This window comes from Panulirus ornatus, chromosome 2 (genome assembly GCF_036320965.1).
Source record: "Panulirus ornatus isolate Po-2019 chromosome 2, ASM3632096v1, whole genome shotgun sequence".
Classification (NCBI taxonomy): Eukaryota; Metazoa; Arthropoda; class Malacostraca; order Decapoda; family Palinuridae; genus Panulirus; species Panulirus ornatus.
In genome coordinates, this window is record NC_092225.1 from 17,924,759 (window position 1) to 17,950,501 (window position 25,743).

Here is a 25,743-nt window from a genome sequence, read left to right on the forward strand (position 1 = left end):
TGATGCTCTGTACATGCCTTCACCCTCTCAATCAATACCCTCCCATATAATTTACCAGGAATACTCAACAAACTTATACCTCTGTAATTTGAGCACTCACTCTTATCCCCTTTGCCTTTGTACAATGGCACTATGCACGCATTCCGCCAATCCTCAGGCACCTCACCATGAGTCATACATACATTAAATAACCTTACCAACCAGTCAACAATACGCTGTTTCCCGTGTTTGCGAGGTAGCGCAAGGAAACAGACGAAAGAAATGGCCCAACCCACCCCCATATACATGTATATACATACACGTCCACACGCGCAAATATACATACCTACACAGCTTTCCATGGTTTACCCCAGACGCTTCACATACCCTGATTCAATCCACTGACAGCACGTCAACCCCGGTATACCACATCGATCCAATTCACTCTATTCCTTGCCCTCCTTTCACCCTCCTGCATGTTCAGGCCCCGATCACACAAAATCTTTTTCACTCCATCTTTCCACCTCCAATTTGGTCTCCCACTTCTCCTCGTTCCCTCCACCTCCGACACATATATCCTCTTGGTCAATCTTTCCTCACTCATTCTCTCCATGTGCCCAAACCATTTCAAAACACCCTCTTCTGCTCTCTCAACCACGCTCTTTTTATTTCCACACATCTCTCTTACCCTTACATTACTTACTCGATCAAACCACCTCACACCACATATTGTCCTCAAACATCTCATTTCCAGCACATCCACCCTCCTGCACACAACTCTATCCATAGCCCACGCCTCGCAACCATACAACATTGTTGGAACCACTATTCCTTCAAACATACCCATTTTTGCTTTCCGAGATAATGTTCTCGACTTCCAAACATTCGTCAATGCTCCCAGAATTTTCGCCCCCTCCCCCACCCTATGGTTCACTTCCGCTTCCATGGTTCCATCCGCTGCCAGATCCACTCCCAGATATCTAAAACACTTTACTTCCTCCAGTTTTTCTCCATTCAAACTTACCTCCCAATTGACTTGACCCTCAACCCTACTGTACCTAATAACCTTGCTCTTATTCACATTTACTCAACTTTCTTCTTTCACACACTTTATATACAAATATATTTTTCTTACATATTCACCACTTCCCACGTAAGCAAGGTAGCATTAAGAACAAAGGACTGAGCCTAAAGAGGGAAAATCCTCACTTGGCCCCCTTCTCTGTTCCTTCTTTTTGAAAAGTAAAAACTGGGAGGGGAGGATTTCCAATATCCTGCTCCCTACCCTTTTAGTTGCCTTTTACGACCGGCAGGGAATATGTGGGAAGCATTCTTTCTCTCAAATCCCCATGACTATTGCAAGAGGTGTTACAGGACTCTACTTCTCCACCTGCATAAGGTTACATTGGGAGTCGAAGTAACCTTTAACAAGACTGTATCGTTTGGAAAACTGTACAGTCTTATATATTAAAAAGCCCTTGCTTAACAGTCTATTCACAAAGAAAAATATGTTTCCTTTCTAAAAGCATTATGCCTTCAATACTGATAAATGGTAAGACTTACATCCTTCATACACCTCTAAGGGAACATGTATCCCAGAGACGTTGTATCTGACTTTAGTGCCTAGTCTTTCATCCAGCATCATATGGTGGGTGGCATTTTCTGGATCCATGTCTTTCATGAGTAGTGGGTGTGAGTTGTTAAGATTAAGGTCATCATTCCATATACTTGTTGTTGTAGCATCCTCTAAATGTTCTACAATTTTCTGAAAAAAGGGCATTCTATGATTATCATATATGAATGAAACCGCTGAACTAAGAATGAAATTAAATTGTATCTCAACAACCAGGTTTAAGTCAACATTTTATGCATGATGTTTATGGAAATCATAATAAATCTATTTTTCTCACAAAGTTTCAATATGCAGTCCCACTATCCACTGTACACTGTGTGTGTGTGTGTGTGTGTGTGTGTGTGATATTCTCATATATTCTAGAATTTTCAAATGTTTGCTGTAACAGTTAATTTGTACAAAATATCCTAAATAAAATGACATACAACTCAGACAAGGAGAAATGCTGTCTGTATGTGTTATGCACCCTTTAACTTATGCTGCTCTACTGCCAAGTGTTCAAAGTATTCCAAGAGCACTGTCAGAAACACAGTTACTAATATCTAATATCTTGTAAGAGTGACACAGCTTCAAAAAATTATTAGAAAAGATGGGGATGCATATCTTGTACAGGCTTCCTTGACATCTACACATATTTTGACCAGTCTAGGGAAAAATTTAGGCTAGAGCATCTGTTAATGACATGTGGAATGCCACCAAAGCAGTGAACCATAAATATTGCTGGGAAATATGTCTCAGCAGCAGTAAGCAGGAAAATAACTGCAAGGGTGTAAAGCCCCACCATAGTGAATGGGTGAAACAAATGTCTCTTGTAATTCCATTACACAAATGATCTAATCCATAAAAATGTATATAAACAAATATAAATGCTTAAGTTTAGATCACAGACAAGCGAGGGAAGCAGTGGTTAACAAGCACTGGGTGGTGCTATACCCTCTTGTTTTAGATGAAAATAACTACAAATGAGCCCATAAAAAAAAGAATTAAGAATTATGGTCTGGAGTGAGAGCTGACCTGATCATGGCATGCATAACCTGGGCACATCACCAATGGCTAATGATTATCAAGCTCAAGTGTTACCCAATTCATGAAAGGCCTTGAATTCATAACAAAAATGCAGTCCTTCTTTAATATTTAGGTATGAAATAATCAGTGAGTGTCAAAGATAATTATGATGATGAATCTAATAACAAACATAATGTAACTCTATGGAGTGCTGTAGTTAGATGCTATCTCAATAGATAACCTCATGAAAAAAAAATGTGCTCTCTTCATCACATGGGAAACCAAGAAAATTATTATTTGATAATTTTGCTAACATTCTAATTTGTGTCTTGAACTATTCTAATATGTCTCTCTATTCATAAACACAAAATTGCAGTTTGCTAACATTCTAATTTGTCTCTATTTATATGCACAATCTGTTCTAATATCTCTTTTTATTCATATACACACATTCATATTCTAATTTCTCTCTTTATTCACAGACACAAGCTACATTCTAATTTCTCTTTTCTTTGGTTTTACCAACTTACATCTAATTTCCATCTTTATTCATAACCAAAAATTTGAAGTTTATGTACTCATTATAACCTAAGGTTATCATATACCTATTTGCAGCATTAATATCATATTTTAAGAGAACAGACATTTGGGTTAAGAGGTTAAAACCATGTCATGTAAAACTAAAAATCCAGTGTTTTACACAACTCATCAAAAACAGAAGCAAAAAAAGTCATCATGTAATGTATCATGTAATGTAAGAATTAAGAAGCAGAATGTCAGAACCTGTAATTCTCAGGATCAGGGAATATCCACATTTCGGAATTTTACAAATTTTAGAAATACATTGGCTACAGATTGGGTCTAAACATATCTTAACTTTAACAGTCTTTTGTATACCCGGTGCAAATCTAAATGACATTTGTTATAACTTATGTATTCATAAATCAAATAAGCCATCTAAAATCAATGAAATCATTTACTGGAAACTCAATATCAAAATTGGTAATGATCATGAATGTGTTAAACTATGGATTCTAGGAGTTTTTGCTTCTTATAAAAATGGACTTTTGAGACTTACCTCAATATAATTATGGTACTCTTATGCTGGGGATACCTATACCTTTACATTTTCCCCTGTCTTGTCCAAAACACTTTCTTCATAGTGTCTCTGCTCCTCCCACCTTGTTATATTCATTCCTCACTAAAACCTTTAAACTGAACTGCCTATATTTATATCATCTGTACAATATTCTTATGCACTTGTACTTTGTGTGTGCATGTGTTTTCGTGCGTATGTGAGTGTTTATGGGTTCAATGCATTATCTGAATATGTAGACTTCAAATATGTGGGTACCACTAAAAATATATTATGAATTTCACATACTTGTAAGGCTTGGCGTTTTGAGTTGAAATGATCCCTGATGTCTTTGGCCATACTCCTCACCAACTTCATTGGGTAAACCGTTTCAATGCTCACCCTGGGATCATCGCTGAAATCCTACAACAGAAATACATTACTTTTATATCATTTTAATCATAGTTAATTACTTTACCTAAATTTACATCAATTCAGTCACATTTGCATCACTTAACTCACACATTACTTAAATCATATAAATCACACACACTAAGTGAAGAAGAAAACTAATGAAAAATCAGTGAAACAAAAGATAATCAGAAAATCATCAAAATTAATGAAGTATGCCAATGACAGATTTCATGTAATTCATATGACATGTAATATTCTTTTGGTATTCAGATTTTTCTTTACAAAAATTATTTCAACCACGCAAAAATCTGAAATGGGTTTTATGTAGCTGTACTGATGTCTTAATTCATTTGGATTATATCAGTGATATATAGATTTAAGATGCTGCTATGAAAGAGGAATTCTCAAAAGTACAATACTGTAAGTAATATGACATTTACCATCTTCACAGTCCTTAACATCTGAAACGTTATCTCACAATTCTCTATAATCAAAATGGCCTTAAGATAAGGGTGCAATGAGTCTTATTTAATGCTTATGTTTACAACAGAACAGACAACAAATCTGTTTAAATCTGAAACCATCATACCATGCTGGTAAAGGATGTCATATGTGATAATCCCAGGCCATCTAAGAAGTGCATAAAGAAACAGTTTGCGTTGTCTAAATCTTGATCTCATCTCAAAATATGCCTTAGGAATTAAGAAGCCACAAAAAATGTCTAATAAAAATCATGAAATGTACTGGATATCTGTATAACAGGTTTATCTCCTTGGAATAAAAAGAGTAACTACTTTTAAAAGTTTATTTACCTATGAGGAAAAAAGACAAACAACTGCAAAATATTGGGAGTTGCCATATTAACTGATAACGCCCTGAAAGATTGTATTCTGTGTGACTTCAGCGTATCTCTGACTGTACCTTCTTTCAAAAGACCTGTTGTATATGCAGAAATAAAAGAACTACGATGGTTGATGATATACCTAGTGTCCCCAAGATACCTCTACAAACCAGTCTATATCTAGGGAGTGTCTGGAACATGGAATCAACACTCAGTTCAATGTCATGAAGGTATTTTACACTACATAAGAAAGTGTTATCTTTGGCCACTTTCTCCAAGTGGTTATATCTAGCTATGGTTTACCAACTGTTCTGCTTGAATACAAGGAAATCTGCCCCAAATTCTTGGACATACGTATCTAAATGCTGTTGATAAATTTTAGAGGAAATGAAGTACCTATTAATAAGAAAAAATACGGCAAATGGAAATGCATGATGAAAATGGCAGCAAGTCCTAGTATTTTTGATGGAATGAGTTCCCACCCTTCCATGATCTCCCGAGAGTCTCCACCCCTCCATTACATTCCCCTGAGTCCCCCAACTTCCATAGTCTTCCCTGAGTCCCACTTTCCATTGTCTTCCCAAAATCCCCCATCTTACCATGATCTCGCTAGTTCCCACCTTCCTCAGTCTTCAACCCTACCATCATCTTTCACAGGGTTCCCTACTCTCTCATTATCCCCCACGTGAATATCCACCCTCCCATCATCTCTCACAGAACACTCAACCTTCACAACCTCTCCCTCAGACAAACTATCTCTGCAAAGAACTTCAATTCCCTCCCACTAACATGAATACCATCCATTCAGACACCAAAATATAATTAATGATAATTCAGAGCACAAGATATCAAGCCACGCTCATATCTGTTCCTACAGACAGATGTACCTTCAAAACAAGTCGATTACACCTCATAAATACCTCACACTCTGTAATAACGTCACATGATTTCAAGCCATGAACATCAAATTCGAAAAAAAAAATATCTTACAAGAACTTTGACATTTTGCATATAGTTATACCATTTAAGATAAATGGTATAGTGATTAGCTATATTTTCATATAAAATACAAATGGGCTAGGCCCACAATTGTGGAACGGACCTAGAGTTCTCGTCTAAGAATACAACACATTAAATTTGGCCAATTAAGACAGCAACAGAGAAAGCCCACATACTTGCCACTGCCACCTCCTGTGTCACTCTTCAAGTCGACATATACATCTATAATTCACGGCCACGGAAACTGCGTCACTCATGACATTGCAAAGTGACTCATGGCACTGCAAGATGGGTCTTTTATTTTTTTTGTCACTGTTATGTCACTCGTAGCACTGCAGGGATCGATTATATTTTAGGCACTACAGACCTGTCACTTATGGCATCGTGGGATGAGTCACTTATCAAATTAGATTTGTCATTCATGGCACTGAGGAGCAGAGTAATTCTCGGTATAGAATAGTGTCTGTCATGAGACTGAACAGCAGAAATGAATTCTAATTTCTACAATACATATATATATATATATATATATATATATATATATATATATATATATATATATATATATATATCGTCGATAAGATGGTCCGTGATGATATTCATAAAGGTGTAATCGCATTTCGGTAGTTCAATTAATTCACTTTATTGGTATTTTACATTACACGTCATGTTTCGCCGAAACAATCCGCCTTATCAGGTGAAAGCAGTTCATAAAGTTTAAAATCCCAACACCAGCGCAATGGCTTGTACATTCTATTAATGCCATGCATGAGTAAACACTAACCTGACGGTTAAAGGAATAGTGAAGGGTACCTTGTGGCTGTGTGTGTGTGTGTGTGTTGTGCGTGTGTGTGTGTGTGTGTGTTGGGGGGGAGGGGGGGGGGGCAGTTGGCCTAGGTAGCAAGATGCGTGTTCATTTACTCTTCTTGTGTTATCTTTTATGGATGATTACATTAGACATGCAACTATACATCACACAGTTAGAACAAGTCTTACTCAAAACCAAAGTTTTCATCGCTATAGAAATTCACTGACACGAACCCAACCTACACCCTCCTACGTCCCTGATTAATGGATCAACCACTCTCGCCCAGTAAAATATCCACCACACTAGGTATCACATTCAACACACTAGACATTCAACCACATCATGGGTAGCAAGATGCGTGTTCATTTACTCTTCTTGTGTTATCTTTTATGGATGATTACATTAGACATGCAACTATACATCACACAGTTAGAACAAGTCTTACTCAAAACCAAAGTTTTCATCGCTATAGAAATTCACTGACACGAACCCAACCTACACCCTCCTACGTCCCTGATTGATGGATCAACCACTCTCGCCCAGTAAAATATCCACCACACTAGGTATCACATTCAACACACTAGACATTCAACCACATCATGCGAAACAGTACGAAGACATGAACAAACTGAACACCCACCGAACAGTGACACTGGCATCATCCTTTATAAACAGTTCATCCACTCCACCATAAACTACACCTTACCTGCCTGGGCATCCAGCCTTTCAACAGCAAATTTTCAAAACTAACCAGAAAAAGCAGTTCTCAGAACAGTCACAGTCTGCATAACAACTACCAACACTCAGCAACGAAACAAAAATACTCTACATTTAGTGTCACCTCAACAGTTACATGAAGTAGCTTCAGTCTCCTACTAACCAAACCATCACATAACCAGTCAACAAGCCCTATGCATTATTGAAATTTGCCCCTGCCCCACACTTAAGCAACTTATATTCATAGACCTCTCCCCCAACCAACGACAAAACATGTTCACGCAAAAATAACCCAACAAACTCAACTTTTTACAATTGGATGCTCGTCAAGGAAAAAGGCCCACATCAAGGCCAGGCCTTAACTGAAATACGAAAGGGTTGAAAGTGAAGAAGGAATAAGAAGAGAAAGGAAAACTATACGAGTCTTAGAGATAGTGGAAAACCTGTCTTTTTGAAAAGAGGCAGATCGAAGATGTTTGGAGCAACATGAGAGTAAAAAGTTCCCAGCCCATCCTTGAGCTGCCGCCGGCCACACAGTATTCATTAAACGTGGGAGTCTGCCGATTATAACGTGTTTTCAACTAATGATAGCATATACGAACAGCCAGCCAGCTCTCGGGAACAGAAACCAAGAAAGGAAGAGAACCAAAATCACGTCGCAAGGCAAACGAGTCAAGTTCGAGGTCAGACTGGCAGAGTATATAAGCCGAACTTCTCTGGACTCACTTCTGTGGTATGAAAAGCTAGAATTTATCCAGATGCGAAAGTAGCTGTCCAGAAGAGTAGAGCTTGCGGAATCTGAACAGGACATCCAGATTCTCAGAAGCAGGCTTAGCTATATGTGTAATGTGAGGTTTCTAAGGTAAGTTTCGAGGCTAGAGTAATATTAAGTGTGTTTGTTGTGCTGAATGGTGGAAATGGTTCCATTAAGAGATGGGGAGGTTGTGTGGAATTTTGGTTAGATGGGCAGAAATTGGGTTTTAGAGGCGTGTCTGCTTGTGCCCCAGTCGGAAATTATGTCCAGGTCTACTTTAGAAACGTTGTTGAAGAAGCAACACGCAGATCGAACGAGAGAGAATGGAGAGAATTTGAAGGAAGTGGAGGAATGCAGTGTTCAGCCGTAAGTAAAGGGAACAGAACAGAATGGGGAGAGCATGATCAATCGACAAATATGGAGAAAGATCAGAAATCTTGCCCTTCCTCCTCGTCAAACTGCCTAGAGCCAATAGCACATGGATTATGGCACAAGGTCACGGGAAGTGATGACGACCAGTGAACATGGCCAACTGCGGTTACGTTAATGTTGACCCCGGTGGAAACAGTTTCATCTAGGCACGCCATTGCAGCTTCGTGATATATAATAATAATAATAATAATAATAATAATAATAATAATAATAATAATAATAATAATGATAATGATAAAAGTGGAGGGACGTAAGGGGAGGGGGGGGGGAACCAAGGAAATGGAAGGATGCAGGGAAGGAGGCATTAAAATATCGGAACCAGAACATTGTATGGATGGAGAGGCATTCATGCGATAGAATGAAGTAGCTTGATATGATATAAGGGGACAACGTGCTTCCACTGAGTTGAAACAAGGCACATTGAAGCTGTCAAGATTTGACAAAGAACAGCCTGTAGTTGGCTTGGATGATAGGCTATCATTACCATAGGCTATCATTATCATTATTATTATCACTATTATTATCATTATCATTATCACTTATTTTCATAATTATCATTATTGCTAATTTCATCGTTATTGCCTTAAAACGTAAGATTACTACAAAAAAAAAAAAATCTCCCAACTCTAGCGAAATCATAACCGGATCTACGTTGTTTTACCGGTGGAAATCCCCAGTCAAGAGGCTCTGCCGACCTCCGAGGAGGATACGTCACAGTTATCCTAAGTTTTACTGTAAGCCTAAGTGGCCTTCCCAGACGCTACGATCTCCGGCGCGCCGCCGCTAAGGAGCACTGACGTCAAACTTAAAGTGCGGAGGTCGCAGCGATTTGGGTACCAAAAGATACATGGCGAGACAGGTGTGCACGGTGATGAAACAACGGGTACGTCCGGCACCTGATGATTCTCATGACTCAAGAAGCAAATTCATCAACGCTTGCGAGCATACACACACACACACACACACACACACACATACTTAAGAATGAGAGTGAACCAGGGTGTGGTGAACTAGCGACGAATAAACACAACCCTCTAGCGTGCGGTGTCGTCGGGCCAAGGACGGAACGTTTGGTATACTTGATGCATTTGTTGGTGACGCTATCTCCAAGGTGTGGCAATATGTGAAGTCACGCAGTCATCGCTATTGCCTCTACTTCTGCTAATCACTTTTGCATGCAAGTGGAGACAAATAATCTACATTAATATGAGGACAAACCATGAAATGTTCACTCTAACAACATGAAGTTGTGTAGTATTTATATTTTATTTATTTTGCTTTGTCGCTGTCTCCCGCGTTTGCGAGGTAGCGCAAGGAAACAGACGAAAGAAATGGCCCAACCCACCCCCATACACATGTATAAACATACACGTCCACACACGCAAATATACATACCTATACATCTCAATGTACACATATATATATACACACACAGACACATACATATATACCCATGCACACAATTCACACTGTCTGCCTTTATCCATTCCCATTGCCACCTCGCCACACATGGATTACCTTCCCCTCCCCCCTCACGTGTGCGAGGTAGCGTTAGGAAAAGACAACAAAGGCCCCATTCGTTCACACTCAGTCTCTAACTGTCATGCAATAATGGCCGAAACCACAGCTCCCTTTCCACATCCAGGCCCCACACAACTTTCCATGCTTTACCCCAGACGCTTCACATGCCCTGATTCAATCCACTGACAGCACGTCAACCCCGGTATACCACATCGATCCAATTCACTCTATTCCTTGCCCGCCTTTCACCCTCCTGCATGTTCAGGCCTCGATCACTCAAAATCTTTTTCACTTCATCTTTCCACCTCCAATTTGGTCTCCCACTTCTCCTCGTTCCCTCCACCTCCGACACATATATCCTCTTGGTCAATCTTTCCTCACTCATTCTCTCCATGTGCCCAAACCATTTCAAAACACCCTCTTCTGCTCTCTCAACCACTCTCTTTTTATTTCCACACATCTCTCTTACCCTTCCATTACTTACTCGATCAAACCACCTCACACCACACATTGTCCTTAAACATCTCATTTCCAGCACATTTGTAGTATCTACCAAATAAATTTCATGAGTATACCTTACAAACTTCATGACAGTTGATCCATGGTCATCAAATCGCTACTATACTTTATATATATATATATATATATATATATATATATATATATATATATATATATATATTTTTTTTTTTTTTTTTTTTCATACTATTCGCTATTTCCCGCGATAGCGAGGTAGCGTTAAGAACAGAGGACTGGGCCTTTGAGGGAATATCCTTACCTGGCCCTCTTCTCTGTTCCTTCTTTTGGAAAATTAGAAAAAAAAAAACGAGAGGGGAGGATTTCCAGCCCCCCGCTCCCTTCCCTTTTAGTCGCCTTCTACGACACGCAGGGAATACGTGGGAAGTATTCTTTCTCCCCTATCCCCAGGGAATATATATATATATATATATATATATATATATATATATATATATATATATATATATATATATATAAACACTAGGAAAATGAAACAAGTTCCCAAGAGCACTTTCGTGTGATAATCATATCATCAGGGGAGATACGTCTTAGTTACGTCTCTTTCTTGTATATCAACTGACTATTCTACGTCTTGTCTCATTCTTGTATCTCCTCTGACGATGTGATCATTACGCGAAGTGCACAAGGGAACTTACCGTGTTTCATTTTCCTCGTGGTTATCAGCAAATACTAGATCACGCGCACTACCTTGACATCTTGAAATATATATATATATATATATATATATATATATATATATATATATATATATATATATATATATATATATATCATCATCATCATCAACAATGAAAATGAAATGTCTAGTTACAGAACTTCTTCATTCAAACAAGTCCATTTTGTCCCTGCTACTGAGCATAATAATAATAATAATGATAATAATAATAATGATAATAATAATAATAATAATAATAATAATAATAATAATAATAATAATATACTCATAATACCCTCCAACAGTCAGAAATCGAACCCAGGACTTTTGCATGGTATTCTGGAACGCTAACTGTTCGGCCATGATCGCCCTTAATAGAGAAATGGCAATTTAAGTAATCGAACATCTTTCGTCTCGCATCAATGAACAACGGGGTCTACACCTGTCAAATCCCATCAGGCTCACATTACCGGCAGCTAGCATTTTACAGAACCTTACTGTACAAACGCTGAGGTATATGAACACGAATATACGAAGTGCGTATGAACGGACAATTTCATACAACACATTATGTTCTCCAACAGCCAGGATTCGAACCCAGAACCTTATGCTTGGTATTCTGGAGCGCTAACTGCTTGGTTATGATCGTCCCTAATAGGAAAATGACTTCGATTTCAAGTAATCGAATACCCTCTGTCTCATCCACGAACAGGGTCTTCACCGGTCAAATCCCATCAGCCTCACATTACCATTTTACAGAACTTTACAAACGCGGAGGTATATGAACACGAATATAGTACATATGACAGTGCACTTTCATAGAACACATAATACCATTTTGCGTGGTAATCTACCACGCAAAAGGTCCTGGGTTCGAATCCTGGTTGTTGGAGGGCATTATGTTTTCTATGAAAGTGGGCATTCATATGCACTATATTCGTAAATACACACACACACACACACACACACAATATATATATATATATATATATATATATATATATATATATATATATATATATATATATATGTGTGTGTGTGTGTGTGTGTGTGTGTGTTGTGTTGTGTTTTCCGGGCTGTACCAAAGACACAGGCAATGCTTGTATAATCTCCTCATGCTTCTTAATAATTCTATAAGCATTTAATTACACAAGAATATTTGCGACCATTATCATTATGAATTCACACGCACAGGCACACACACACACACACACACACACACACACACACACACACAACACACAAGCAGGCTGAATTCATCCTTTTGAGCACAACAGTACAACCCTTGGGTATGATGACTTGACCTCCAGCCTGAGTCAAAAGTTAGGTCAAAGGTCAGGTTATCATACTCAAGGGTCACACTAGAGAGAATGAGGGACTGGGTCCCAGGAGCATAAAGCTCCCGTTCCCTATACATATCTGGCCCGGTGATATTGCCTTAATACTATGCTCACTCTAATCCAACACTATTACTCTCACGGCACACTAATCATCATCCATCATTACTACCATAACAGCGCTCTAATACCTAATCCATCACTACATCTCTTTTTTTTCACACCTGCTTCATCGCTACAGCCATAACAGTGGGTGAAAAAAAAAAGCTAATAAGCTACATCAGCAACAGTTCTGCCCAAGTTCTAGGGTACAGTATGAATCTACCACTACAACAGGTACGGCCCAGTATGGCAAATATGCTCAGAAGGTGTGTTAAAAAACTATGCGTGACTAAAACCTGTTGACATATCTACTCACGGGCAATCAGAGCCATGCCAACACGAAAATGACACGTGCATATGAATGGTGAGGTAAGCCTGCCCCTTTATTGCTATGGTAGTACGGTAAATTTGCCCCTTAACCCCTTAGAGTGTCAGATGTACTCGCTGTGGTTACTTTATTTGTCCTGAGCACATAAGCAGAGATGTAATGAAAAGGGAGAACCATAATCTATGAATCTGAGATATTATATATAAGGAAGTTAATAATTAGCTTGTGTATTCTGTACTCAACGTCATTTCCTCTTCTGATCCATTACTAGATATTTTGATGATTTTTTTTTTTTTTTTTTAAACAAGATGTTTTTCAGACGGTGTTTCACCCATGTAATTCCCTTCTTTTATTTTTTTATCGTCTTGCGAGAGTTTTGTAAAGAAGTCAATTGTTTCTTAATAAACAGTCTTTTGTATTCTATTGTCCTCTCTTAACACAAACTATTACGCCCTTGATATCATACACCCATTTCACAATAGTAAAACTAACTCTCAAGTTAGAAATTTGCATTGGAATGCAGAGAAAAGGACGATGGAGTCCTTTCTGAGTCCATTTCAGTTAAAAGGAGCAAGAAAACATTTTAACCAGGGGGGACTATACGCTTATTCGTCCGCTCAAGAAAACATTTTAACCAGGGGGGGACTATACGCTTATTCGTCCGCTCGCCAAACGTAATAAAACTTTACCAGTCTACCACTCACCTACTTTCACGATATTGCCTAAAGCCTCCACCAACCTCCTCATCGCGTCTGGCCTTAATCTCTCACTTAATAATTGTCTGTTGTGAGCTTACGACACGACTATGTAACCACGTACAACAATGTAATTACATCACACACCTAGTGCAATCAGATTATATCATTAGTTCATTATAACTACAACTGTCTATTGTTATATCAACCATCCAGTGATTCGATCTCGTAATGTAAATTTCCTCCCGGTGCGGTTACCAACAACCTCAATATAGGCAATTCGGAGTATAAATTGAACCCTTCAAGTACACACTTGACTCATTCTTAAAACTTTTCATCATATCTCCTGTAGGTCTTCCGCAGCGCTCAAGAAGCTAGCCACGTCCTCCGTGGTGCGAATGCGGGACAACTGGGCAGTAAGTGTTAAATCTCCTCACTGAGGCAGTTGCATTGTGACATGATGAACTGGCGTTTGTAACATTTATGGGATGGGTGATGTCCTGAGCGCTGACGTGAAAGTGTAACACGTACATGCCTGGGGGGGGGAGCGTTTTCAGATGGGCGTATGTCTAATGGAACGTTGTTTACTGGTGATGGAATGGCGACTGTTTAGCTCTCATCGGGTCATTTCGGTTTGTTTATGTTTTGTCAGTGCTATTTTGGTTGAGAGTGTTGGGGAAGGGGAGGGAGGGGTCTGTGAGCATAGACGCTGCAGTGTGAGGCAGGGGGGTAAGCTTATATTATCTACGTGTAGCTCTTGGTGGCTAGGAGTGGACAGCCGGCAGGAGGGCAAAAGTAGAAGCGTTGCTCAGTTGATGGTGGTAGCCATGTGTGTGTATAATTACCTATTTGGGTAATTATACACACACACATTACTACCATCACCAACTACACCACGTTTCAGCGCCTGTCCGCCGGCCGGCTCACACCCTCGCTTGGGTGTGTGTGTGTGTGTGTGTGTGTGTACTGAGAGGCCCGGCTGCAACAGCAGGTAGGCAGGCAGACAGGAAGGTAGGTGAAGTCTGGGATGTTCCCCTTCAAGGCTATTCGTAATTAACTACCCAGTCTAATGTCCGGTACACGATAGATTAAAAAAAAAAAAAAGAAATACCACAGTTATTACTGTACGCTATCTATATGTAGATTATTTTTCTTATAATGTTCTCTACACAAAACAATGTTATTCTATTCACGGGGGTTCCAATATATTAATCTATTAAAGGTTAATTACCGGATACGAGCAATAAACGCATCGTCCTGGACTTCAAACCACATCAATACACAACTTCTATACTGTGTAAACATAACAAGAAAAGTTACCCCAATCGCTGGTATTGGTTTCTACCCGCGGTCAGAGTCGTCCTTCGACTAAATGTAAATTTTGAGCCGTTTTCCCCCAAACACGCCTGGTAGACGGTTGTGGGGAGGGTTGGGACGGTGGCTTTTCCTTATTTTCGAGAGCGGAGTCAAGAGAAGTATACAAAGTGAGACAGAAATATTCATCGATTCAAGAAATGACTGGCTGAGGTTGGGAGAGTCCCCAGCCCAAAGTGGCGTGTCCTCGGTTCGAACTCCTCTGCCACCACCTACTGTGGCCTGGGTATGATACTTATGGGCTACCTGACTTGTGTAACCTGTATGACACAGCTGTGACCTGGGTGACACAACTGTGACCTGGGTGACACAACGGTGACCTAGATAACACAGCTGTGACCTGGGAGACACAGCTGTGACCTGTGTAACACAGTTACGACTTACGTGACACAGGTATGGCCTGGCTGACACAACTGTGACTTGGGTAACACCGTTACGATCTTGGTGACACAGCTGTGGCCTGAGTGGCACAGCTGTGACGTGGGTGACACAGCATATTCCCATCTCCCCCTAATTACGTGTAAGCAAACCACGCATATCACCCTAAACATACCTCCCCAGTTCAATATCACCCTTAACCTCCTCAAACTTAAATTCGTGAATCATTCTAAACTGGATATTTTTTTTTTTTTTCCATTTCGGTTTCCTTAATTTTTCCTCCTCCTCCTGGACAATATTTTTGCGCCTCACTCCTGATTCTAACCTGTCTGTCAACTCATAAAACAGCCACTAAGAGAGTGCAATCCGTGCTTGACACAATTGTCCTTCCCTGCTCCACCCAACACTGTCAACGTTCTCTTTGTTGCCTGAATGTGAGGCTGGAGGCCAGTGTGTGTGTGTGTGGTTGTGTGCAAGCAAGACTGGCAGGGTCGCTCATGCGGGCTTCCATAAAGTGTGTCACTCACGTGCTTTCGCAGCTGATAAGGCAATATCCGGTCCATGCACAGGGTAAGTGCATGTATGCTTAACATGCACTTCTGTCTATGTAGATACATAATAGAATAATCACAAGAAGTTTGACTCTTACAGAGCTAAGCTCATTCTAACATCACGAGAGGACTGCCCACACACCACTAGATGCCGTAGGCGTATGTAAGGAGGTTTTCATACACCCTCATTGTTCCCGCCTCCCTCATTCCTCCTTGACGTTTCTAAACACTTAACTGTTATTGTAAGACCGCTGCAGCTCCTCTGCCATGTCGACACTAACAGCCTCGCTACAGCTGACATTCCCTCTACGGTCCCCGCACTATTTATGACCCCCTGAGAATGACGGCATGATCCTTGAAAGATGAGGATACGATCCTTGAGCACAACGAAACGATCCTTGGGTACGAGGGTATGGCCCTTAAACAAGGTGGTACGACCTAAGGTAAAGGAGTAACCTTTAACTTGACCCTTAAATGGAAATGGTTGGATCAAAGGCCACACCATCATAACCAAAGGCCCGCACTGACGTGCTCAAGGTTCGTATCATCTTGCTCAAGGGCTCAACAACAAGGTAATGAAGGCACATAAAATGAAATGCAGCATCTTCAGCCAACAGACTAACAAGAAAACACCAACGGTACTTAGGCAATAACGAGAAGTAAACAAACTTGATGGCTGTGGTGGTGGTGGGTGAAGCAGGTCTTTGAAGGGCAGCCAGGGTCGAGTCAGGCTAGGCTAACCTGACCACACACACACACACACAAGGTTAATGGTTAGCATAGCTGACCAAGAGTCAGCACGAACCAGCCTGGGGTCGGACCCGTATGCGTTCGAGCCCTGGGCGTGGCAGTCGGCCAACACCCAACCCAGGTGTTTATCCTCCCCTCAGGGCTGGTCGATAAATGGATCCCTGGCTTATGCTAGTGTGTGTGTGTGTGTGTGTGTGTGTGTGTGTGTGTGTGTGTGTGTGTGTGTGTGTTTAAACATACATAGAAGTTAAGAAATGGTACATATATATACAAGGTTAAGAGACGGGGCGACTCTCTCAGTAACACACAAATAGTAATTACACACACACACACACACACACACACTTCTAGCAATTTGCAACTCATATATATATATATATATATATATATATATATATATATATATATATATATATATATATATAACTTAATAACTATAACTAAACTATAAAAAGACAAATGATTATGATCCCATTGCGAGCAAAGCGTTGCAAAATTTCATTAGCCATATACGCGATGTATTGCTACAAAAATCACCACTCTAACTTCTGAATCATACCCATGCCGTTGACACGGGCGTAATGGGCGGCCGGAAAGCGAAGGAAACGAGAAAACAAGTCTTGCCAGACGCGTCGTTATGACTCAAGCCTCGAGTCACAAAACGACATCGAAACCTTTCGTAACACTACTTTTGTTTTCACTGCTTACCATTGCTCACTCGGCGATACCAAGATCAGCGGATGGGGTCTTGACCTGAGCTAAAGGCGAACGATAGCTTATATAAATATATATATATATATATATATATATATATATATATATGATGATGATGAAATAGTTTTCCTTGTCCGCCAGCTGATTTCATATGCGAAAATAAAAACATTATACTACACCTCTAATCCAATCCCTAATCTATGGTACTAATAAAAGAATAATAATCATCAGTAAACATGTGTTAAATGACATTCGCTGACACTAAAAACTACCTCTTGATAACTTCCCACTGCGTCTCATGGCAACTCCGGCAGAATCGCATTATAAAAACAAAAAAAAAACGGATTCAAGTAGCGCCAATTCTTCAGTCGTCCCCGTTGTCAGACAAAGCAGGAATCGCAAAAAAAAAAAAAGAAAAAAAAAATCGCTAGCGATTTTACAGTGAGAGATAACATGACGAGGTCTGTGTAGACCGGAGCGAGAACAAAAGCGGCTATTGGCCATTCCTCTTCATTTGAATTTCAAATAAAATTCAAATGCACTCTAACTTTCGACTGCGGCGCTTGTTCGGTGTTAACTGTTTGATTCGAAAACGCGTCCTCTCTTTCCGGGCGGCATGTCCCAGGTAATATACAGCAGTGAACGATCATCAAAAGCGAGACTATTTACATCTGCTTCATATCGGCGAAGCCAATAGGAGAATGCCCGAAAGACCAACGTGTCGCATCGTATGTGACATAAATAAAACACGCTCCACGCATCACAAGAACGCTCCAAGGCTTCATGAACACATTTTACGCATCACAAGAACGTCATGAGGCTTCACGGACACGCTCCAAGGAAACAGCAAAGTTACCAAAATATACCTTTTATTTTCTTTCCACTGTTATGTTCTTTCCTGACGTGCCTCATCTAATTCTGAGCACACTGGGACCTCTCTCCTAGTGGAGCCCATTCTCTTCCTCAGGCCCCACCACCACCACCACTCTTGGAAAGCACCCACCTGAGCAAGCGCATCTCATCGGACCCAGAGACCCCTCTGAGATGACCTTCCTTCCAGTCCTTGAGCCTCGCAACGCTCGCCAAAACTACCCAGCAAGTAAATACGAAACAGTAGAGTTAAGATTTATGATACAATAACAAGCGAATTCAGTATAATAATTTGTGGTATGGAATAACAAAACGTTGATTTCAAGGACCCTCTCTTCTGCGAATGAACTTGGAGCATTGTGGTCACCTTAATTCTTGTCATTAAACACGTTTTTTTTATTGAAGCCTCTCCCAGTTTACGACAAAGATAAGGATCCATCCTTTCTTTGGTGTTCGTGAAGGCAACAACACCTGACACCCACACGAGATCTTAAACCGATAGACAACGGCGACAAGGTAACGAGTCCTCAGTCAATGAGTAATCAAGAGTTTCCTAAGTAAAGTTTGTTGTAATTTCTCAAGTCGAATTAGGCAGGGACGGGCCAGGCTGGCTCGCGGGACAGGGAAGGGTAGAGAGAGAGAGAGAGAGAGAGAGAGAGAGAGAGAGAGAGAGAGAGAGAGAGAGAGAGAGAGAGAGAGATTAAAATGTCATTAAACCCAGGTCAAGTGATGGGTCAACGGTTATAGCCGCCAGGTCAAGTGATGGGTCAACGGTTATAGCAGCCGCCTTACAAGTGGAGGCATTCCTTCTCCCTCTTATACCACAAACCTTCGTTTCCTCTCTCAACGAAATTCTCAAGCATTTGGTCCAGCACCGCTTTTGGATTTTTAACCTCTTTCAAGTATGATGACCACACTGGTGCATTATTATCGTACGCAAAGGTCTGCTGTCGTACTCAAGGGGGGTCAAGCCATTCGTACTCAAAGAATTCATTTGTTTTCTTATGAAATTTAATCCCTCACACACAAGTTTTGAAGGGAGTTGATCGAAAAGTAAAAATAATTATATGAATACCACTATCATAAATAATTCTAATAATAATGTTTGCAGAATAAAAAAATGCAGCCGAAGGCTGAATACAATGAATACATACAGTGTAGACATCGGAGCTATATGAAGGGTAAAGGGCGTTAGGTAGACAGGCTTGACGCAAACATTTACAGTTGTCCAAAATGTTCACAGTGGTTGGGATGGGGATATTCCTGCAGCAGTCTGTATGACCTCGGGTGGGATCGATGTGTTTATTGCGTTGAACAGTAACTCAGGAACGAGGGATCTCTAGCAGCAGGGGATGATTGATGGTGGCGAGGGTAATGCAACAGCTTCTTCCTCAACCCTCGGATGAGGTCCTGCGATGTCTGCGTAGAAGTGGGGGGTGAGACCAGTATGTTTATCGCCTCTTGAACTGTGATGGTAGAGGAAACGACCATGATCTTCACACCCTTTTCTGCTCCTTTTCTAGTAATCCTTGCTGTGTAGTGGACAGAGAGGAAGAGCAGGCGGGGAGGGCGTAGCAGAAATGGGGAAGAACGAGAGTTGTGTTGATATTCTTGAGTTCAGGCGTATGGAGTCTAGGTGTCTTCAGCCTACGAAGAATATAGACGACGGCTGAAGAAGGATTTGATGATGGTGTTGACGTGATCTTTCCAGGTTTGGTCTGTTGTCCAGAGTGATGCCTTAGAGTTTGGTGGACTGAACAGCCTGAAGGAACTGGAGCCTAGGAAGACAGTAGGAGGTGGTATAGGAGTAGAAGCGAGACTGATATGCATAACTACTGTCTTGGTTTGAATTAATCTGGCATGGCTGGCGGGTTTAAGGCTCTTTAGGGTTTTCTAGAGGGCTGTGCAGTCGGGAGAGCTGTTACCAATGCTGACATGGATGGCAGATACATCCATCTGGGCATAATTTATAAATACGAGGATGTACAAGGGTCGTATCTCTGTCAGGACAGGTATGAGATGGGTAGTTTTAATCCCCCTCACAAGAACCTTGGATCAATTGTTTACGTAAGTAAATCCCACGACGAAATTCCAGCGTGCCTTCCACTCCTGTAAAACTGGACTAGACACATTCCTAAAGCTGATAATTTTTCTTAAACCTAGACGATTGATTCCACTGTAATTTAATACATCCAGGACACAGCGAAATGGATCGGCGAACCACGATACATCGAACCACAAACAACGACACCACGAATCACGAGACAGCGAACGAAACAGGATTCAAGTGGTTCTTGAGATACTGGAAAACTGGGTCATGCTTCGACCAGGGATTCAGCCACACTCGGTGGCAGAAGAGACTTGTGGAGTGCTCTTCTCATGATATATATACACGGCCATAAATCATGAAACGTGCTCGTTAAAACCCGTCCCCTGGATGAGCCTTGGATAGCCTGTGAATACCGGGGTTATTTTGGAAGCACTGGGCGAGGCGTAGGGGCTGTCAACAATATCATCATTTTCCAGAGGAACTACGCAAGATGGAACTCACCAGCCAACACGCACACATACACACACACAAACACACACACACACACAAACACACACACACACACACACACACACACACAAACGAGTGTAAGACTCCCTCCACATACACTACAAAGAGGTAACGGCACTCAATAATTGGGGTGAAATTATCTTGAAATAGAGTCAAAGAAACAAATGAGTGTGTGTGTGTGTGTGTGTGTGTGTGTGTGTGTGTGATCTTAATAACTTCATAAGGTGGTTATGAGTTCTCATTCAATCTAACTTCGTCCTGTTCTCTTGTTTCCTCGTTTATCGGCTATAATATCTTCCCTAAGCAGGTTTCTTCCCTTCCTTGCCACCATGTCATACGTGTGTACTGTATATAGCACATACTGCATATACTAGATCACGCGCACCACTTTGACCTCTTGCAATACTGAATGTAGGTGTTACCGGACTCAGCCTACACAAGGTTAAACCATGAGTAAAAAAGATACGTCTAGCGAGGCTGTATCACTGGATTAGTCCCGTCGAAGAACTTACTCTAGTTACGAAAAAAGAAGGCCACATTTCCCTGATAATGGAAGCAGCGCAGCCTCGGGCAGCAGGAGTCTCTGGAAAGAGGGACTGTGTAACACCAGGACTTTCTTTGAGAGGTAGATTGTGGGGTGACGACGAGAGAGAGAGAGAGAGAGAGAGAGAGAGAGAGAGAGAGAGAGAGAGAGAGAGAGAGAGAGAGAGAATCATCGACGAAAACGACCACGAGGAAAAAAAAATAAAAGACAAAGTAAGAGCAGATGAGAACAGCAGACCACGTATTAAAGTATGATGGAACTGGGAGTGAGGTTAACGCCTCACAACATCGCCTTGCACGCGATGACGGACTGACTGACTGCCAGGTGACCTCGTACACTCATTAGATGACCTGGCATTCATCAGATGACCTGGTAACAAAGCTATCGACCTGGGAAGCCAAACCTCTGGATCTATTAACACGATAAGTCACGGCAAGCTAAAGTATCTACCACACACACAAAAAAAAATAACGAGTTCAAGACCCGACAGGAGCTGCTATTGATTCGTTCAACAATCATAAACACAGGCTAGTGATGCAACCACCAGCTAGGCTTCGCTGGTTCATCGTACTCGAACATCGGCACAAACCCGAACTCTCTGGAAGGACTTTGCGAACGACGACTGAAAACCGACCTACGTCCCATAACGTAAAATATTAAAGTCGTTCTTTCTCTACCTGTCTATAGTATCGTGCGGTTTTTAGTATCCATACCATGTGAACCTGCGTCATTTACTACGGGTCCGCTACCATCAAACGGACATACTCTCTCCCTAATGAAGTAACGGCCCATCATGTGTACACAGACATCTAAGAATACACTTTCACTGACAAATAACGAGTCATTAGATGGTACAGAGATATACACAAATATAATCATGGTAAATAATGGCTCTGTGTGGGGGGGGGGGGGTTTCATCCAAGGGCAACACAACACATCGATGGTAAACTGATGTGCCTTAACGAGACTTTCATGAAGCAATTAAGTTTCACGGGAGACAAGAAAGGCTTCGCTTGGAATATACCAAAGGAGGTTTTACCTTTGTTTTCAGTCTTGTGCTATACAACAAGAAAGTTCGTCCTGGAGGAGAACCACTTTAGAAGCAACAGAGATTGCATTTAAGTTTCGAGAGTCTTCTTTGTCTCAGGTCTTCAGAAACTGTTTGTATAAGCAAATTGTTTCTGTAAGCAAAAGCGAATGAGGTTTGTGTGACCAGGGAAGCGAACGGATATAAACAGCGCTCCAGCAAGGCAGGTCTACAACCGGGTCAATATCATACACATGGAAACCTGACCTTTTGACCTTCACTTTACCCCCCATCCCTCCACCCCACCACACACACACACACACACACACACACACACACACTTGCCTCTCCTTCACTACTGTATTGTTCACTCTCCTTTATCTTCCTCAGTTAGTTGCATATGTACACACTTCTCTTCTTCCTAACCTACATAATGTTTGTCTTGTTAGTTTATTGTTCATTTTATACCAAATCTATAACATGTGCACTCATCCCTCTCACACGTACACTGCTTCCCTCCCTCCCTCTCGCACGTATACAACTTTCCTCTCTCCCTCCCTCTCACACGTACACTGCCTCCCTCCCTTTCTCTCACACGTATATTACCTTCTTCCCTCTCTCCCTCCCTCTCACACGTACACTGCCTCCCTCCCATTCTCTCACACGTACAGTGCCTCCCTTCCTTCCTTTCACATGTATACTGCTTCACTCTCTCCCTATCACACATACACTGCATTCCACCCTGTCAAACTTAAAGTACATTTCCCCCTCCCTCCCTCTCACACTTACATTGCCCCGCTCTCACTTGTTTCTCTCTCACCACAGAAACACTCTTTATTTCCTCCTACTATCAATATACAACGCTTATTACAAGCGCTCGTGTTCAGTGCCTTGGAATGCATACAAGAGAGATAAGAAAGATAATGAAATTACTTTAGCTTCTTGCTATCCACCTGAAACCTCATTAAAATCGATGTGGCTTCTGCTGACATTGTCCTTGCTCGTGAAAGCCAATTTCCTTCCCTCCTTTCTCTCCTTCCTTCCTTCCTTCCGCTTCCCTGTCTTCTGCGTGAACGTTTGAGCAGAAGCTGGGCGCTGTATACAGGGATGTCTGTAAATACGTTCACTGCACCTCCGTACTCTGCTTTAAGCAACGCCTTCCCTCGTCAGCCATATTCTCTCTCTCTCTCTCTCTCTCTCTCTCTCTCTCTCTCTCTCTCTCTCTCTCTCTCTCTCTCTACCTCACAAACAACTGAGGGTGCACTGCATATACACAACTCCACGTCAAACATGATACCTGAAAACAGATAACCCCCTCGATTCGTTATTTCTAACTCTAGATTTTATCATGGTGAGCGTTACGCCCGAACCTTACCTAAATGCAAAAATCACATCGTAAGTAGCCATAAGTACTTAAGTAGACACACACACACACACACACACACACACACACACACACACACACACACACACACCTACATACACTGTCTTTATGTCTATCTCAGTACAGTTCGCTGCTCGTCACCACCTCCTTGTGTTTAACATTTAACAATACAAAAGCAAGCCACCTACCGAGTCAGTCCCTCCTACAACGTTGCCGGCAAAGCCAACGTCCACTATCATAAACCAATCTTCCCACTGCACACCAGAACCGACTGAGTCACGGTGATCAAGGGAGTGGGCCTCCGGAGGCAGTGTGTGGTTGGTGGGGTCCGGGATGTCGCCAGCCTCTTTACAGGAGATCTAAGATCATAAGTAATGTACAGCTATGTCCCCAGGTACCTCTATAAACTGAGGTATTCAACATAAGGAGCCCCTGTGGCAATTATGTCCTCAAACAGACGTTGAGACGAGTATGAATAAAGTTGCCAAATCTTGCAGGGTTCTGCATCTATTATATCGTCAGGGTAAAGAGGGCTAGTTACCAGCCTGAGATATTAACACACGTAATGTAATGCAGTAAATCAAGTGTCTATAACCTCCAGAGTATGACAGACTGAAGACTGGCCAGGGAGAAAGATGTGGACCGGCGCATTCGTTGTGCGCATTTCATGCATAAATATCCACTGAAATGAGGTTTTCATTCCAAATTTGTTTCCCGGCTAATATCATGTATCATATTCAGTATACATATGTATAGGTGTTATCAAATTCCACCTCCCCCATGGGGATACACTGCGAGTGAAAAATCAGTTTCGGCGAGGTTGAATCATGGTCGGTGGAAGAAAAAGGAGCATCGTCTCGTCGAAGAACTTCTCGCCCGAAAAGAGCCCATCCTTTCCCTGCTACTAACCGTAGCGCAGCCTTGAATCTGCTAAAGCCCAATAAAAGGGATGCTTGGGTCATGGAACTAGTATATATATATATATATATATATATATATATATATATATATATATATATATATATATATATATATATACATCGAGACTCAGGAAAGACATTTCAAGACATTTTTCTGACCTTTGCACTGTTACCATCAATAGAATTCCCCCTCCCCCACCTTCACCAAGAGTAAACAGTATAACGAACACAAGAACAAAGCAACATGAACAAAAAGGACAGGAAAAGTTACACCGAAGCATCAACGTGACTTTCTAAGATCCTTAAGCACAAGAGTAAGAACGATCCTTGAGTACGAAAGATGAGATCCTTGAGCAGAACAATAAGATCCTTCAGCATGAAGGTACGACCCTTGAGCATGAAGACATGACACTAGTATATGATGACGTAGCCTCTGACCCTAATGATCACATCATAACAGGCCATTATACGCAATGGTCTCCCCGACGTACTCAGAGATCGTACCGTTGGGCTTAAAGGTCGTACCGTCCGTCGTCCCCAAGGGTCGTACCGTCGCACTCAAGGACCGCACCGTCTTGTCTAAGGGTCGAACAGCGGTACTCAGAGGTCGTGCAGTCATGCTCAAAGGTCGCATCGTCGTGTTCAAGGGTTGTATAGTCGTGCTCAAAAGTCGCATCGTCGTGTTCAAGGGTTGTACAGTCGTGCTCAAGAGTCGCATCGTCGTGTTCAGGGGCTCATCAGTGGGCACAACTAGAGCAGATACAACTTAGGCATGTAAACAAACACCCAGATTTAGAACACGTCAGCGACCATACATACATTTAGACACAAGGGTT

The 25,743-nt window shown here is 41.4% G+C and overlaps 1 protein-coding gene across 1 annotated transcript in view; it reads right to left on the bottom strand.

The window, feature by feature from the left end:
* Positions 1 to 25,743, bottom strand: part of LOC139753761 (voltage-dependent calcium channel subunit alpha-2/delta-1-like) — a 256,887-nt gene that overhangs the window by 171,688 nt on the left and 59,456 nt on the right. Inside the window, exons 3-4 of the mRNA XM_071670590.1 lie at positions 4,002 to 4,115; positions 1,543 to 1,744 (exon numbers count right to left, since the gene is read on the bottom strand). Coding sequence (XP_071526691.1) covers positions 1,543 to 1,744; positions 4,002 to 4,115 — 316 coding nt within the window. The remainder of the gene's footprint in view (positions 1 to 1,542; positions 1,745 to 4,001; positions 4,116 to 25,743) is intronic.